The 18,593-nt window shown below is 38.5% G+C and overlaps 1 protein-coding gene across 14 annotated transcripts in view; it reads right to left on the bottom strand.

Annotated features, from left to right (window-relative positions):
- Nucleotides 1–18,593, bottom strand: part of CASC1 (cancer susceptibility 1) — a 95,734-nt gene that overhangs the window by 3,443 nt on the left and 73,698 nt on the right. For 12 of the 14 annotated variants that reach the window (XM_021092188.1, XM_021092191.1, XM_021092199.1 and 9 more), the window contains 6 exons: nucleotides 15,704–15,779; nucleotides 12,649–12,809; nucleotides 9,685–9,841; nucleotides 5,169–5,383; nucleotides 2,047–2,214; nucleotides 286–399 (listed from right to left, as the gene is read on the bottom strand). In XM_021092188.1, the coding sequence (XP_020947847.1) occupies nucleotides 286–399; nucleotides 2,047–2,214; nucleotides 5,169–5,383; nucleotides 9,685–9,841; nucleotides 12,649–12,809; nucleotides 15,704–15,779 (891 nt within the window). The remainder of the gene's footprint in view (nucleotides 1–285; nucleotides 400–2,046; nucleotides 2,215–5,168; nucleotides 5,384–9,684; nucleotides 9,842–12,648; nucleotides 12,810–15,703; nucleotides 15,780–18,593) is intronic. The other 2 variants (XR_002344076.1, XM_021092200.1) reach the window with 2 other exon arrangements.

Raw genomic sequence — 18,593 nt, 5'->3', positions numbered from 1 at the left:
GTTGGAGGCCTCTCAGAGAAGAGAATCATTTGTTTATGAATCATTTGTTCTTCAGGTGCTATGCAATATTGCCTGAAATCAAGAGCATTTGATACCATAGTGGACAATGTGCTTTGGTTTTATATTTTTGACAGAATTAAAGAAAAACTAAGTTTTAAAACTACATTTTGAATGTTAATTTTTTCACCTTTTAAAGAGAAAACAAGGTCTACATTCATTTAGTTTTTGAGTACTTTATCTTCTTTTGGAGGACAAAGTAGTATAATGGGGTCTTGCATACTTTACCTGAAATACAACTTTTTTAGAATCACATACTGCATTCCACTTGCTCCAGCCGAATGCAAAAGCAGAACTCAGCAGGGCCATCTGTCGATAAGCTTTTATTTCTACCAAAGGAAGCTGTCGACAGAAAAATAAATAGAATTGACTGCAGAGCCTCTCAGGTCTCCCTTCCATCCCTGGCCTCCCATAGTCTAGTCTGTTCTCAACACAGAGAGACTTAAAATGTAAGTCCTATTACCTGGGCTTCTTTCTCAGAATGGGCAATGACTTTCTCTTCCTCTCCAAGTAGCAGCTGCAGTCATATACAATGCTCCACAAGGGCGTCTGTGGTCTGACACCCCCCAACACCCACCATTATCATTCTGGCCTTCTCCCCTTTTCTTCTCCCTTCATGCTCTGGCTCTGGGCACCCCATCCTTGCTGCTTCTCCATTCTCAAATCCATCCAGCCAGTGCCTCAGGGCTCTCCCCAGCTCTTCTCTCCACCTGGAAGCTGATATCCTTCCAAATATAACTCAGCTAAATTCCCTACCTTGAATTTTTGCTCAGATCTTACCTTCTCATTGTTCAAATCTTACCTTCTCATTGAGGGAGAGGTGTGCCCTGCCCCCTCCACCCTGTTTTATATTGTTTGCTGCCCTAATTCCTGATCTACCTTTTCTTTTTTTCAGACCACTTATCACCTTTTGACATGCAATATATTTTATTATGTTTATTATTTATTTTTGCTTCCCTCTACTAGAATGTCAGCTCCACAAGGGGCAGGGACCTTTGTTTTATTTGCTAATGTTATATCTAGGGTATAAATGTTCAGGAAAAAAGTTCTTGACTACAATATTCTGAATAGTATAAGAAATTCTAAATAGTATATGACATTCAGTATTTGTGAGTCACTGGCAATTTGAGTTACTAAAACCAAGGTGTTTTTTTTTTCCCTATGCAAATATATATGAAAACTTCTAATTTCTATATATAGAAATTTTCATATATATGTGTAAATATACACACACACTTATCAATATTATTTTCAATGTTATATGTGTCTACCTATATTGCCATTTTCTGGTATATTATAAACTTGTTCTTAAGTGTAGAACTTTACTGCCCAAAACACCTTTCATAATTAGAAGCCACTTTGTCTTCATTCATGTATCATAAATGTTTGGTAAACATCTACTGTATTCTAGAAATAGGCTAGGTGCTAAAAAAGTCACAGCTGATTAAGAAATGGTCACAGCCTTTAAGGAGCTCACTATTTAACATGGAAGGCTCTCATTGAACTAAAGCCTGATGAGTTACCTGAAGCAGTGTCAGACAGAGAGGCTCTGCCAAGAAACAGATGGGTTTTGTATATTGGTGGTCCTGGGATCTGTTTAATTTTGCCTGACTTATCATGTTTGAGAAACTGCTGAGTCATTTACCCTTTTAAGAAATCTTACATATATCCAGTCTGGTAGAAGAAAGAAAGTATACAAATAACGCAAAGGTGCTCAGACTTTGCACTAAACCAACCAGATGTGGTTATTTATTCTCCATTTGTCAATGCAAAGATCATACTGCAGGCTTACTTTCTTGGGGAGGACTATTAAATTTGAGCGAACCCTGGATTTCTGGGTTTTGCCCTTTATTCCTTCCTTGCCAACTATAATCTTCTATCAGTGATTACAGAAAACCTATCATGTACCATTTAAGATTTATATAAGGTTTAATACCTGCTAACATTCTAAATGTCCATCACATTAAATTTGGAAAGATTCATTCTTACCTTATAGTTTGTAGCAACATAAAAATGAGAGTGTCTGGTAGGGAAGATATTCAGTCCAGCTTCTTTCAAAGCAAGAATGAAAGAAATAGGAGTCATCCACTTTTCTTCCAAAATAGAGTAATGCTTTTTGTTATTTAGTTTTATTGAAGCTAACATGCAGAAGTTTTCCTAGTTTCAACAGAAAAAAAAAGAAGAAGCTTTTATATAAGTTAAAGAATTTATTACCTCATTATCCTTCCAGCTTTAGCCATTAGGTTCTTTATATTACTGTTATTTTATTTTTGTCCATGCACATGGCATGCAAAGTTGTGACATGTGACCAGAGCCACACACAGCAGTGATAGTGCCAGATCCTTAACCTGCTGTCCCATCAGGGAACTCCCTCTTTATACCATTTTTTTAAAATCTTCTATTATCCTATATTAAAAAGTATGCAGAAGAAATATGTTTTGGGTCTGATCCAAAAGCACCACCACAAAGTCTTCATGGTACCTTTGGCAGATGAAACTCTTTGGGAGCTTATCTGAGCAATCCAAGGACTGAACTAAAGGATCTCGCAAATCTCCTGCTTTATAACTTATGATCTAAGAATACTGAAGGTGTTTGGATGCATAATAGCTATTTGACAGAAATCATGTTGCAACTTTTAAGGATCATAATTTTTTTTTTTTTTAAATTTAGGGCCGCACCCACGGCATATGGAGGTTCCCAGGCTAGGGGTCAATCAGAGCTTCAGCTGCTGGCCTACACCACAGCCACAGCAACGCCAGATCCAAGCAGTGTCTGTGACCTACACCACAGCTCACGGCAATGCTGGATCCTTAACCCACTGAGCAGGGCCAGGGATCAAACCCGCAACCTCATGGAGCCTAGTCAGGTTCATTACCACTGAGCCACAACGGACACTCTGAAGATCATAATTTTTTTAGACATGCAAAGTTTTAACATAATACAAAATTATTATCCACTTTTAAAGTTTTCAAAGTGGCAAATTGAAGGTATACAGAGTTCACATTGCTCATCTGATTTTAAAAGCAAAGTTTGATGATATTTTAGCCTTCCTACCACATTCATAAGGATGATATTTTTAGCCTTCCTACCACATTCATGAGGAATTTCAGGTTACCTCTTTTTTAAAAACAACTTTCACAAGGTATACTTGACATGTCATAAAATTCACCCATTTCAAGTGCACAGGCCAATGATCTTTTGTAACTTTACTGAATGGTGCACAACTGTCACCATAAATCAGTTTCAGGACATCTGCAGCCTCCTCAATAAAATCTCTTACGCCCATTTACAGTGACTCCCCATCCCCACCCTCAGCTTCAGACAAGCACTAAATCTACTTTTTGTCTCTCTAAACTTCAGACTGTGTAACTTTTCCCCTTTTCCTTTCTCCCTCCCTTCCTTTTTTTCCTGTACTCATGGCATGCAGACGTTCTCAGGCCTAGGATCAAACCCAAAGCAGTGACAACACCGAATTCTTAACCCCAAGGCCACCAGGGAAATCCCAGCAGACTGTGTAATTTCTTTTTTTTTTTTTTTGTCTTTTTTGTTGTTGTTGTTGCTATTTCTTGGGCCGCTCCAGCGGCATATGGAGGTTCCCAGGCTAGGGGTCTAATTGGAGCTGGAGCCACCGGCCTACGCTAGAGCCACAGCAACGCGGGATCCGAGCCGCGTCTGCAACCTACACCACAGCTCACGGCAACGCCGGATCGTTAACCCACTGAGCAAGGGCAGGGATCGAACCCGCAACCTCATGGTTCCTAGTCGGATTCGTTAACCACTGCGCCACGACGGGAACTCCAGCAGACTGTGTAATTTCTGATGAGGCATGAAGACGCATTAAGAGACAGCCTCGAAAGGGACTGCAAATGGCTGGGTGATAAGATTAAGAAGCCTCTTTAGGAGTTACCGTCATGGCTCAGCAGAAATGAATCTGACTAGTAACCATGAGGACACAGGTTCAATCCCTGGCCTCGCTCAGTGGATTAAGGATCTGGCATTGCCATAAGTTGTGGTGTAAGTCTGAGTTGTGGTGTAAGTTGCAGATGCAGCTCAGAATCTGCTCTGCATTGCTGTTGCTGTAGCATAGCCTGTCAGCTGTAGCTCCGATTCAACCCCTAGCCTAGGAACTTCCATATGCCTAAAAAGACCAAAAAAAAAAAAAAAAAAAAAAAAGCCTATCTAGAGTGGATCAAAAAACTCTGAAAAAAGACAAATACTGGCATTCCCACTGTGACACAGTGGGTTAAGAATCCGACTGCAGCTGCTTGGGTCCCTGTGGCGCTGCGGATTTGTTCCCCGGCCTTGTGCAGTGGGTTTCTGCAGCTATGGTTTGGATTCAATCCCTGGCCCAGGAACTTTCATATTTCATGTGTGGCCATAAAAGGAAGAAAAAAGACAAATATCCATATGAAATCACTTACATGTGGAATTTAAAAAAAAATGATACAAAAGAACTTAGAAACAAACTAACAGATTTCAAAACCAATCTTATGGTTACCATAGGTGAAACCCTTGGGGAGAGAGAAGAATTGATTGGGAGGATGGGAATAACATATACATACTATTGCACAAAATAGATGATTAACCAGAACCTACTGTATAACACAGGGAAATCAACTCAAATAGTTTATAATAACCTATATGGGAAAAAAGAATGGATATATTTATATGTATGACTGATTCACTTTGCTGTACACCTGGAACTAATACAGCACTATAAATCAACCATACTCAAAAAAAATTTTTTTAATTAAAAAACAACTCTCTGAAAGTTATACTGTAGCCAGGCTTTTAGCTTCATCAATCACTATTCTTTCATTTTAATCCTACATTTGCCAATTTTTCTTGCACAGAAGAGAGTCAGAGAGACACAGAGACAGAGACAGCAATCGCTCTATTCTTAGTAAATTTGGGTACAGATTTTCACCTCACTTGTTACATGTTTTTACTGATCTATTCAATTAATATTTAATTTAGAAATTTTAGCTCAGTGTTTTAAATACATTTATAAAACACATATTTCAATATGTAAATCACCAGTGATTGACTGCTTTGGCACACTCTCAAAGAAGCTTCTCTCTTTGATATGACTTGCTATAACAGGACTTTACCTTAATTTGTATTTGAATCTCCATAAATACTGTAGTCACCGTCAAAAGTACTTTATTCACATCAAGTGGTCTTAGCTCCCATGACTGGTATGGCATATTAACATGAGCATCTTGAATCAAGGTAACAGGGCCAAAAGTTTCCAGACTGAAGGTTATAAGTCTCTCTTCTGACTTGTGAGAGACATTGCTGATGCCATCAGTTTTCCAGTGTTTAGCTTTATAATTGGGAAGAACATGACATTTAATTTTTTCCTTAACGAAAATAAGATGAATGAAACCACCCCAATAACTGTAATGTGTATAAACTGATTTTTCACATTTAGAACAGAACCTCAACAAAAGCCAGCTCTGCTGAGGTTTCTTCCTGTCTACAGGATCAAGTCCAAACTCCTGAGCATGGTTGTGAGACCTTTGGAATGAAGCTCTGACTCTTGTTTCTGGCCTGATCCTTTGCCACTTCTCACACCTCCTTCCAGCCACACTTTTTTTTTCCCCAACAACATCATATACTTCTGCACCTGCAGTTCTTACTTACTGGAAGACTCTTCCTTCATCTTTTAGAGAACCTCTCTTCATCTTTCTTTTTAAAACAACTTTAATATTCACCTGTTTTGAGTATATGGTTATTTTAGTAAACTTACCCAGCTGTGCGACCATCACCACCATCCAGTTTTAGAACATTATCTTCCTGATAAGACCTCTTATGTCCATTTATAGTTCATTCCCATTCCTATCTCCAGCCCTAAGCAATCATTAAAACACTTCCTATCCATGGAGTTCCCGTCATGGCACAGTGGTTAACGAATCCGACTAAGAACCATGAGGTAGGTGGCAGGTTCGGTCCCTGGCCTTGCTCAGTGGGTTAACGATCCAGGGTTGCCATGAGCTGTGGTGTAGGTTGCAGATGCGGCTTGGATCCTGTGTTGCTGTGACTCTGGTGTAGGCCGGTGGCTACAGCTCTGATTCGACCCCTAGCCTGGGAACCTCCATATGCCACTGGAAGCGGCCCTAGAAAAGGCAAAAGGACAAAAACAAACAAACAAAAACTTCCTATCCCTAAAGCTTTGCCTTTTCTGGACTTTTCATTAAATCCAATCATATAATAGGTGGTCTTTTGTGTCTCTTACAACCCAGTAATAAAACACAACCCAACATACATATGCACAAAAGATTTGAACAAGCAGGAGTTCCCATTGTAGCTCAGCAGTAATGAACCCAACTAGTAACCACGAAGATGTGGCCTCGCTCAGTGGGTTAAGGACTTGGTGTTGCTGAGAGCTATGGTGTAGGTCGCAAATGCAGATCAGAGCCAGCATTGCTGTGGCTCTGGCGTAGGCCGGCAGCTGTAGCTCTGATTCAACCCTAGTTTGGAAACTTCCATATGCCGTGGGTGTAGCCTTAAAATGCAAAAAAAAAAAAAAAAAGAAAAAAGAAAAGAAAAAAAAAAGATTTGAATAAATACTTCATCAAAGAAGATACACAAAACTATAATAAATGCAATAAAAAAGATGCTCAACATTACCAGTCATTAGGGAAATACAAATTAAAACCATGAGGTACCATTTCATACCCACTAGAGTGGCTATAATAATACAGGTAACAACAAATGTTGGCGAGGGTGTGGAGAAATAGGAAACCTCATAGACTGCCGATACAGCTACTATGAAAAACAATTTGGCTGTTTCTTAAATAGCCAAAGCATCGATTAACAATCCAACCCAGCAACCCCACTCCTAGGGATATACTCAAGCGAACGAAGACATATTTCCAACAAAGACTCACATGTGAATGTTCTCTTCGTCTCTTAAGGACCTGTTCAATATGCCACCCTAGGAGAAGCCTTCCTTAACTCTCCCGATGGGATCCAGTCACTGTTCTGCTCCACAGCTCCTCACTGTATTGTACTATGAGGTTTTCTCCTGTCTGCCTCTCCTACAACTTTGAAAACTCCTGGAAAAAGGAACTCTATCTCATTTGTCTCTACCTGTCTTATTGTTTTGCATATTTATGGAACAAAATGAATGAATCATTCTCTTCCTCGAATACTGTCCCCTCTTCCTTTCTACTTGGCTTTCTCCTCTTCTCACATGGAGGAAGGCACTGACTATTTTCAACACTCAAATTCAACACAGTAAATTCAATTATATTGGAAAACTAAGTTATTTATAATTCTTTTTGTTTTTACATTAACAAGAATAATTTGTAAATGTAAAAAGTATTGCCTATAAATAAGTTCTCCAAATTTCTAATATTTCCTGGCAAAATGTTTCCCCATGGTTTAAAAATTACTGGAGTTGTAGGGTACTGCCGTATAAGTACTTCAGTTTGAGTCGGATTTTATATATTTCCTTGAATAATGTGGGATAACTTACCTTGTCTAATTCCAATTTAGTGTGAATACATTTTAAATATTAAATTTAATATTTAATGTGATGAATATTTAGGAACATTATCATTAAATAAGGAAAAATGAAACCTCTAAAGCAACATGAAAGGAAAAAGTTACCTAATGCTCATTTTGATATATTTTACAGTTTAATATGTTGATAGAAATACACTGTTTTGTTTTTTTGCCATTTCTGGGACCACTCCCGTGGCATATGAAGGTTCTCAGGCTAGGGGTCTAATCGGAGCTGTAGTTGCCAGCCTACGCCAGAGCCACAGCAACACAGGATCGGAGCCGCGTCTGCAACCTACACCATAGCTCATGGCAACACCGGATCCTTAACCCACTGAGCAAGGCCAGGGACCGAACCCGCCACCTCATGGTTCCTAGTCGTATTCGTTAACCACTGCGCCATGATGGGAACTCCAGAAATACACTGTTTTTAATACATAAATTGTTTCTGGAATAATATCTTGTGGCTATGTCTACACAAACAAAAAAGTTGTGTATTCCAGCAATTATAAAAAAAAAGTTCAAAGTATAAAATATTCTCTAAATTCTTTGCCCTATGACTAAATAAATAAAATAATAGCTAGGTGCCTTAATGATCTTACCTATTCCAAACCTATCTCCTAGGATGTATAGCCTTTAACAAATAGATGTATGCAAAATAATTCACCTACATTAAAAGCAAAGCTATTGGAGTTCCTGTTGTGGCGCAGCAGAAACGAATATGACTAGTAAGCTTTCCCTCCCTGTGAAGTTGTGGGTTCGGTCCCTGGCCTCCCTCAGTGGGTTAAGGATCTGGGGTTGCCGTGATCTGTGGTGTAAGTCACAGATGCAGCTCAGACCCTGTGTTGCTGTGGCTGTGGCACTGGCCGACAGCTGTAGCTCTGATTGAACCCCTAGCCTGAGAACCGACATATGCCGCGCATACGGCCCTAAAAAGCAAAACAAAACAATGCCATTTCGCAGCAACGTGGATGGAACCAGAGATTCTCATACTAAGTGAAGTAAGTCAGAAAGAGAAAGACAAATACATATGATATCACTTATATCTGGAGTCCAATATATGGCACAAATGAACCTTTGCATAGAAAAGAAAATCATGGACTTGGAGAATAGACTTGTGGTTGCCAAGGGGATGGGAGGAGGGAGTGGGATGGATTGGGAATTTGGGGTTAATGGATGCAAACTATTGCCTTTGGAATGGATAAGCAATGAGATCCTGCTGGGTAGGTGACTATGTCTAGTCACTTATGATGCAGCATGATAATGTGAGAAAAAAGAATCTATACATGTATGTGTAACTGGGTCACCATGCTGTACAGTAGAAAATTGACAGAACACTGTAAACCAGCTATAGTAGAAAAAACTCATTATAAATAAAAAACCCCAGCAAAAGAAGCTATTCAGCTTTCATCTAAGAGCCTCAAAACTGCACACATTAATTTACAAGACTGAGACCTTTCAAAGTTTAGTCAGCCAACACCAAATAAGGTATTTGTTAATGATTGTTGAATTATTAACTTGTATCTCTGTCAGTACTTCTGATTTTATTGATATTTATCTAACATTTTGAATAAGCAATACTTTCCCATGGTTCTGCAGTCCAAAGTTGTAAGGAGGCATACAGTGGCTAATTTTCCTCCTTCTCTGGTTTCCCATTTACCCACTTCCCATCCTCAGTATCTGGTGTTAATATGATTTGCAGTTTATAAATCAGTAAAATTAAAATAATCAAATTTTAATCACCCCAATCTGCATTAGTTGGCTACTTCAAGAGAGAGTAGGCTTTTCCTTTGTTTGCTTTTGATTTGCTATACTCTCTTGATATTTTTATTTCCTTCTTTTTAAAAACATAATTATATAACCATAAAGTAATTGTTTGGAGAATATGACAGATATAAACACTTCAGGAACTAATATTTATAAAAATCAGTAAAATTTTAAACTCTAATCCCTATTCATTTCCATTAAGAGCAAACAAAGCAAAGACTCTAGAACTGACATAGAAATATATTAGATGAGAAACTCAGTTTACATGCTGCATTTCCTGTTTTAAGGATTTGTATTATTATACCTCTTTTTATTACATAATTATCAAAGCCGGTTAAGGCATCACTGTACCTTCAGCATCCCACCTTGCAACCATAGGATCCTCAAAAAAGATGACATTCTCATGAACTTCAAGCATGACCTCTATGGGTGGGAAAGCATTTTCTGTTTCAAAGTCTTCTGTGGTTTCTGGAGGATATACATATTTCTGTAATCCTTCTTTGAGTATCTTTTTAAGATAACGAAAATAACACCAAATTAGAAGCTGACTAGGAACAGTTAAGGATATAAATATTGCTGAATAAGCTATATAGTTATTTTTAATAAGCACTGCATTTTTTTTTTAGGGCCACACCCATGGCACATGGAAGTTCCCAGGCTAGGAGTCGAATAGGAGTTGCAGCTGCCGGCCTATGCCACAGACACAGCAACTCGGGACCTGAGCCACGCCTGTGACCTATACCTCAGCTCACGCAACGCCAGATCCTTAACCCACTGAGTGAGGCCAGGGATCAAACCTGCATCCTCATGAATACTGGTAGGTTTCGTAAGGCGCTGAGCCACAACAGGATCCCCAAGCACTGCATTTTGATCACATTTAACTATAGATTGACTGACAAAATGTCACAACAAAATTAAAGATAAATGATTGAGGGGGAAAAAAAAATCACTACATTTGAATGTAATTCAGAACTTCCCATGGGCCAGGTTCTATGCTGGCTGGGACTTAACTATTCATTTTACACCTCCAAGTAATTTTACAAGGCATATAATATATTTAACAGAGAAGATAATTAGGACTTAGAGAAATCAATTAAAATGCTAAAGATTACAAAATGACTTCAAGAAGTCACCAGAAGTTAAAAGTGAATCTACAGGGCCCCCAAATCCCATGTTCCAATACCTTGGTTAGGGTGTTTAGGTGAAGAGAGATAGAGTGTAGGCAACCTTTTGAGAAGTGTAGAAACAAATGAAGTAAATAAAAAGTCATCACATTGCATACCTTAAACTTACACCATGTTCTATGTCAATTTTATCTCAAAAAGGCTGGGGGCGGGGGGGCAGGAAGGAGAAACAATGAAGCCAAGAGCTGATGTCTCTGGGATAAAGGAGATTTGTCCATTATCAGAATTTAGCAGAGAAGGATCTAGCAAAGGGGGGCATGAAGATTAAAAAGGTTACAAAATTGAGGGAAAAATCAGATGGGGAAAATTTCTAGAGGAGGTGTGAGATTATTAAAAAGAGAAAAGGAGGAAGGCCTCTTTGTTGCAGGAGAGAAAAACAGATGAGAAGGAGGATACTTTGGACTCAGAGAGGATGGCATGGTAGTATCAGGAAATCCTGACAAAATTGCCAAGAACAACAGATCTTTGGATGGATCCTTGAAATTCCCAGTTCAGGCTGGGACCTTCCTCTGGATAAAGAGTTTCGAAGGCCTACCTCCACCAAAGGGTGTCTTTCTTCGACTCCCCCACCCCCATCCTTCAAAAATTCCTAGGGTAGGGAAGGCTGATTCGAAGAGATTCTCCAAAGTGCGTACAGACCAGACTGGCTCCCCTAGGCTCGCTCTAATAATTGCATTCCCCTTTGTGGGGAGAGGGGGAAAGGAACGGCCCTATCACCCCTAAGAGGGTGAAAATTAATTTGGGGTTTCATGAAAAATTGCACTGTTTTAGGTATACAACACACACACACACACACACACACACACACACACACACACACACACAGTACAAATGAAGATATATGATGTACCTGCAGTCTTAATATTTCATGCAGGGGGGCCGTTAGCCAAAAAAAAAAAAAATTACAAAATGTCCTTTAGAGGGGTAATAATGGAAAAAATAAAAATTGAGAAATATTGCTCTAATATAAGAATGAATGAAGATCCTTAATGGATGGATCTGTGGGGAAGAAATGCCTGGCAATCTATGTACTTGATGTGTTAGAGCAGAGAGACGAGGGTGGGAGGGAGGTAGGAGGGAGGGGGGAGAAAGAAAAGAAGGGCAAGGAAGGAAGAAGGAAGGGGCTATGATAACATAACTGGGTATATCTGGGATTAGGCCAAGAGCTAAACCACATCAATAGCAGTGCAAGTGTTACTTATTGAAAGAGGAGTGAGAAACTCCTTGAAACATGATGAACAACTGCTGCCATCAGTAGCCTTACTACTCAAAACGTGGTTTATCTGTGCATCAGTAGCAGTGGCATGCCCTGGATCAGTGCTTCTCAAACTTTAATGTTCATTTGAATCACGTAAGGATCCTGTTAAAATCCAGATTAAGTAGATCTGAGGCCAAGACCCAAATTATGCAAGTTCCAGGTGATGCTGATGCTGCAGGTTCATGGACCACATTTTGTCTATCAAGGATCCAGACCAGTGGTTCTCTTCGGGGTATGTTTTGCTAAAACACAGACTGCTGAGTGCCATCTCCAGAGTTTCTGATTCAGCAGGACTGAGGTGGGGCCTATGAATTTTCATTTCTCGCAAATCCCAGATGATGCCAAATGGTGCTGATGCTTCTGGTCAAGGGCCCATATGCTTGGAACCACTGATTTAGACCAGAGTCCACAAACTACAGGCTCTGGAAAACCCAGCCCACCAGTACTCTGTGTAACTAAAGCTGGGGAACACAGCCATGCCCATTCATTTACATATGGCTGTTTTATGTTACAATGGCAGAGTTGAGAAGTTGCACCTTGGCCCAAAAAGCTGAAAATATTTACCATCCGGCCCTTTATAGAAAAAGTTTGCCAGACTTTGAAACAAAAATGTCACAACTTGGCACAATATAAACCTAGTGCAATACATTTACAATTAGTTAACATGTATGAATTCTAGTTTCAAAAATCCTATTATTTCAGATTCCTCTCCTTTAGCATCTAATTCAAAGTCCATGAGTTCAAGACAGTTTAAAATTACATATTTGCCTTTGTGCTTGGTTAAAAGGATTAAAGTTCATTAGATGTTAGATCATATGAAATAAAGTGTAAGAAATTACTTATTCATAAATTGTGATTCAAGAATTAACCTACTTCCACAATCATCCAGCCCTTCATTGATTTATACTGTGGGGGAAGCTCCAAAATATCCAAATGGTACACTCCACCCAGAGTTGTGAATTGGCATAAATCAATCTCATCATCTTCAAAGAAACGTGGCTTTTCTTGAGCATTCTCTAGCAGCAACAACTGGGCTAAAATTAATCAAATTAATCATAACATTTCTGCATTTTCTTAGTAGGGAAATGAAAAACTTCTAACCCTGGTAAAGGACGTTTTTACTTAGCTACTAAAATTTTTCAGAATGTGGTTAATTCAAAATGATTCACAAAACGAAGCTTGAAAGTGGGAATAGGCACGCATCATGGTAGGGAGCAGGGGAGAGCTCCATTTATATTTCATATTACTAACATTTAGGAATTTGTATATAATAAGCATATGTTGCTATTAAAATTAAAACTTTAAAAATATAGTTTACTGTATGGGAAGAAAAATACTTTCCCCCTACCCTTCTGAGTTCTTGGCTGAGACTCCTGTGATAAAAGACAGATTACCAAGAGAAAAACAAATAGAAGTTTATTAATATGTACACCTCATGTATACACAGGAGATAACCCAGGAAAAATGAGTAACTCAAAGAGGTGGTTTAGAACTCTGGCTTATATAGCATCTACTACAAAGAACAATAAATTTGTGAAGAAATAACAGGACAGTGAAAGCAGTTTTAGGCTTCCAAGGGCAGAGACAGAGTTTGTTACGTAGGTTCCTCTGGTGCCCTCTGCAGGCTGATAGGGTCTATTGTCTCTGAGAATTAATCTTTGTCCCTCCTGGTAGAGAGGGGAGGAAGAACATGAAAACTTTATGTTCTGCTTTTAGGCAAGTAGGAGAGTAAGGACCTTTTCTTGCAACTGCATCTGTTTTTTTATTATTTTCAGCTCAAAATAATTCTTATGCCAAAGTAGCATATTCTGAGGTAACAGCCAAAGTATGATTATTATTTTTCTTTTGGCCCTGCCCTCAACATGCAGAAATTCCTGTGCCAGGGATCAAACCTGAACCACAGCAGTGACAGTGTGAAATGAATCCTTAACCACTAGGCCACCAAGAAACTCCCCAAATTGATTTTTTTTAATTGGGATATTCTGGAGCTAGAGATTTGAAGGAAGAAAGTAAAATAGTAAAAATAAATAAATAAATAAATAAATAAATTTTGATCCTTACATGAACTAAAAGCTAATTTGTTTTCAAGAAAAATAGGCCCAGCTCATGGAAAAACAGAAATGGAGGTTTGAAAGTGAAGAAACTGGATGGGATAATCTCTTGTGTTTAGAAAATTTAAGGGGAAATTCTATGATCCCATAATTCTCAGGGCACAAGCAGGGGATATCTGATGTCACATATCATTATTCCCAACTTTCACCAAAATTCTTTGGAAATGAGACCACTTAGAGATTCCACACTTTACTAGCGGTGTGACCTTATACCAGATATGCTAATTAACATCTCCAGTCTCAGTTCCTTCCTCTACAAAATGGATATAATAGTAATATCTGTCCTCTAGAATTTGGGGGAGTTGTGGTTTAATGCAAGAAAAGAGTTCTCTTAGAACTGATGCCAGACACGTGGTAAAAACTGAGGAACTGTTTATCATTACACTTTTTCTCCTCCATAAAAAGAGCACTGAATTTAACCCATGGAGATCAGGTGCTGAAAATAAATGGAAATATCCAGAGAAAACTGCAATTAAGCAATTGCCCTTTTTTCCCCCTGTGTACAGGTAATAAAATGTAGACCTTAAGTAATTTTCAAATGTATCTGGCAATCCATTTACCTGAAAAGAAAGTGAAAAAGAAAGTATTCTTTCTGTGTCCCAATTTAGACTACTTGGGACACATATTATTTGGGGATCACCATGTAGAAAACCTTGGAATTATTGCCAGAAACTCACGAATTGACAATAGCATCATATTTCTAACAGGAAAATTACCTCATAAGGTTTAAAGAAAAATTATAAAGATATAAACCTAGTTGACTGTGATATAAAAGTGTGTTGGAAAAAGTGAAGGAGACAAGAGGCATGTTATAAAAAATATGCTAAGAATTATATGGAAAATAGATTCCTTGGAAGTTACTAGGAAAGAAACCTAATGATAAATTTAATGGAGAAGATGTACATAAACCTTGAACTAAAAGATTTGCCAATTAGACCCCACTATCATTTTGACATTTTTCATCTGTATCCAACTGTTACTTGCCAGGATAAGACTGAATCCAAAAGTGTTGAGAAATTTCCGATTTTGTGTGTGTGTGCTTGTGAATGTTCAATGCAATGTTGGTTGTAAAAATAAAAAAAAAAATTAGAGGAGTTCCCATCATGGCTCAGTGGAAACAAATCCGACTAGCATCCATGAAGACGCGAGTTCAATCCCTGGCCTTGCTCAGTGGGTTAAGGATCTGGCGTTGCCATGAGCTGTGGTATAGGTCACAGGCGTGGCTTGGATCCTGCATTGCCGTGGCCATGGTGTAGGCCAGCAGCTACAGCTCCAATCTGACCCCTAGCCTGAGAACCTCCACATACTGTGGGTGCGGCCCTAAAAAAAAAGACAAAAAATAAAAAATTTAAAAATTTAAAAAAATTAAAAATAACCTAATTATCTACTAGTAAGGATTTAAATAATGTTCCACTATCAGATGACATTATACAGATACTTTAAAAACTAAGATAACCAATGTGTTCTGACAGAATAATGTTGAATATTATCCATTTAGGTAGAATGTATGTTGTGTTCTATATATGTATGTACAATAACAAATATTGTTAGGTGAAAAAAATAATTTCCGGCAAAAATATTTGTATGATATGATCCCATGGTTTTAGAAGAGACACAGAGAGAGTGCACAAATTTAAAAGAATTTTTAACACGGGTTATCTCAAAAGAGGGATTATCAAGAATTTTTACTTTAAATACACTTCTGCTGAATCTGAGTTTTTTTTTTTTAAATAATGTCGCTGCATTTTGTAAGCAAAAAAGAAAAAAAGAAAAATCCCAATAAAGTTAGGTTCTAAAAATGTCATTTAGAAGAATACCTGCTAAAACAGTTTCACTTAATAATTTCATCTCCAGGTCATGTTGTTTGACTTCGGGTTCTTCTTGGACAGAATTCTAGACAGAAAACACAAGGACAAATGGGTGTGATCATCAGTATCTGCTGCAGCCCCAATTCCTTCTCTTTTTGCTCAAGTTCCCACTTCAGATTTCTCCTACTTTAATGCTGGTGACACTTGCTCTGGACTAAAACTAGATTCAAAAATAATGATTTAAAAAATTAATTTAGGGAGTTCCCATCATGGCTGAGTGGTTAACGAACCTGACTAGGATCCACGAAGATGCGAGAAAGTGAGAATAGGTTTGGGGGAAAAAGTAGTGAGTTTGTGGATATGCTGAATCTGAGGTGCCCATAGGACATCTCGGTGGCCTTTCATATTACCTACCACGAAAAAGCCAGTTTCTTTCTTACAGAAAGTGCTTTCATCAACAATAATACCAAGATATTAAACCAGGAAGTGAGTCAGCCTTTCCAATTCACATCTTCAAAAAGTTGAGAATTCTTCCACATCTAGATCAAACTGGCTTTCCACCTTGCAGGGAGACTAAATATTTAGACTTTCTCAATAGGACTTTCCCCTTGATAACCACAGCACGCAGTAATAGGAAATGATCAACTTCCATATTATCACAAATAAAGTAATCTTGTATTTAACTCAACACATTGCCTTTCCATAATTCACAATTTTTACAATTTTATGTTAATCTTTAGCTCAATGGCCTCTTGTTTGAAGTTAGACTTCTTGAAGAAGGAAACAATGGGTCAATTTACATTCTGGTACAAGCTCTTTTTTTTTTTTTTTGTCTTTTTGTCTTTTGTTGTTGTTGTTGTTGCTATTTCTTGGGCCGCTCCCGCGGCATATGGAGGTTCCCAGGCCAGGGGTTGAATTGGAGCTGTAGCCACCGGCCTACGCCAGAGCCACAGCAACGCGGGATCCAAGCCGCGTCTGCAACCTACACCACAGCTCATGGCAACGCCGGATCGTTAACCCACTGAGCAAGGGCAGGGACCGAACCCGCAACCTCATGGTTCCTAGTCGGATTCGTTAACCACTGCGCCACGACGGGAACTCCAGGTACAAGCTCTTTAATCTTGATAACTATTCTAGAATGTTTTCCTTTCATCGCAGCTAGAACATACTCCTGCACAAATACTAAACCTCAAACCACATTTACAGATACTTCATAGTTTTACACATTCTAAAGTTCCTTGTGATGGAGTTCCCGTCTTGGTGCAGCAGAAACAAATCTGACTAGGAACCATGAGGTTGCGGGTTTGATCCCTGGCCTCACTCAGTGGGTTAAGGATCTGACGTTGCCATGAGCCGTGGTATAGATCACAGACACAGCTCAGATCTGGCATTGCTGTGGCTCTGGCATAGGCTGGCAGCAACAGCTCCAATTAGACCCCTAGCCTGGGAACCTCCATATGCCGCAGGTGCAGCCCTAAAAAGACAAAAAAATAAATAAATAAACAAAGTTCCTTGTGTTTATTGGCAACGAAGCTGAAAAAATGCTTCTTTCCTCATATTATTATGCTTATATCTGGTAATGAAAAGTTCTCTTTCATCATAACTGTTTTAGAAAATTGGCTATTTTCCATGTGTGTTTTTCTTCTACATAAACCCTTTTCTTTCTTTCTCCCCCCCCCGTTTTTTTTTTTTTTTTTTTTTTTTTGTCTTTTTAGGGCTATACCCACAGCATATGGAGGTTCCGAGGCTAGGGGTCTAACCAGAGCTATAGCCACCAGCCTACACCACAGCCACAGCCACGCCAGATCTGAGCCGTGTCTGCGACGCACACCACAGCCTTAACCCACTGATCGAGGCCAGGGATTGAACCTACACCCTCATGGATGCTAGTCAGATTTGTTTCCACTGAGCCAAAATGGGAACTCTGGCCTTATATATAAACTTTAATGGTTTTTGTCAAGTTGCAATGATTGCCAACTGAAATTTTTATTTGAATTGCACCAAATTTATAGGTTTACAATAAATCTATAAAAAATAGTATTTTCAAAAAGCTGTTTGCCTGGAAATGTTGACAGAACATGAAGCGGAGAAGTAGCTAAAGTATAACTTTTCAATGACACCTTGTTTCAACAGATATGGGAATTGGTTTCTAACATGAAGAGCTTCATGGAACACCAGCCAAGTACTTTTCATTGTAACTTGATAAACGTGCAGATATTGTAACATGGAAATTCTTTTAATACGTATGTATTTGAGTTTGATATAAAATATATAACCTGGCCCATGAATAAGGAAACAGACTAGAAATGCCAGAAATAGATCTCAAGATGCACTTGGGAATTGGCATATGCATTTCAGGTTAATAGGAAAGGCCTAGGTTTATAGGGTAAGTGTTTTGAGACAGCTGGCTAAGATTTGGGAAAAAAAAAATTAGATTCTCCCCACTTTATACTAAAATAAATTCCAGATGGATAAAAGATTTAAATGTGAAAACATAACTAAAGCAACCAAAAGCCACAAAAACCATGAAAGCATTTTAAGAGGACATAGGAGACCTGATAGCAACAATTATCAGTGAAATACGTGATCCTGACATTGGGCAGTTACAAAATGCCACGACTGAGTACTGCACACATTTGATAAAATGTCCCAAATTTTATTGTCCATTGAGAGAAAAATCTGTACACAGAAAGTTCACAGATCTGAAATCCAATTTTTTCATCATCAAAAGACAATTTAATTACAGCTTCAGAATAAATTGTTGGAAATGGCTCTGGATAAGGAATGGAAGATACATTTTGAAAATACAACATCATATGCTTCATTTTGGATAAAAGATAAGAATGATTACACTGGGAGTTACTGCTGTTGTTCAGTGGTTAACAAATCTGACTAGCAT

The sequence above is a fragment of the Sus scrofa genome, chromosome 5 (assembly GCF_000003025.6).
Source record: "Sus scrofa isolate TJ Tabasco breed Duroc chromosome 5, Sscrofa11.1, whole genome shotgun sequence".
Taxonomy (NCBI): domain Eukaryota; kingdom Metazoa; phylum Chordata; class Mammalia; order Artiodactyla; family Suidae; genus Sus; species Sus scrofa.
Note: the sequence above shows the minus strand (reverse complement) of the source record. Positions and strands in the feature narration are given on the sequence as shown.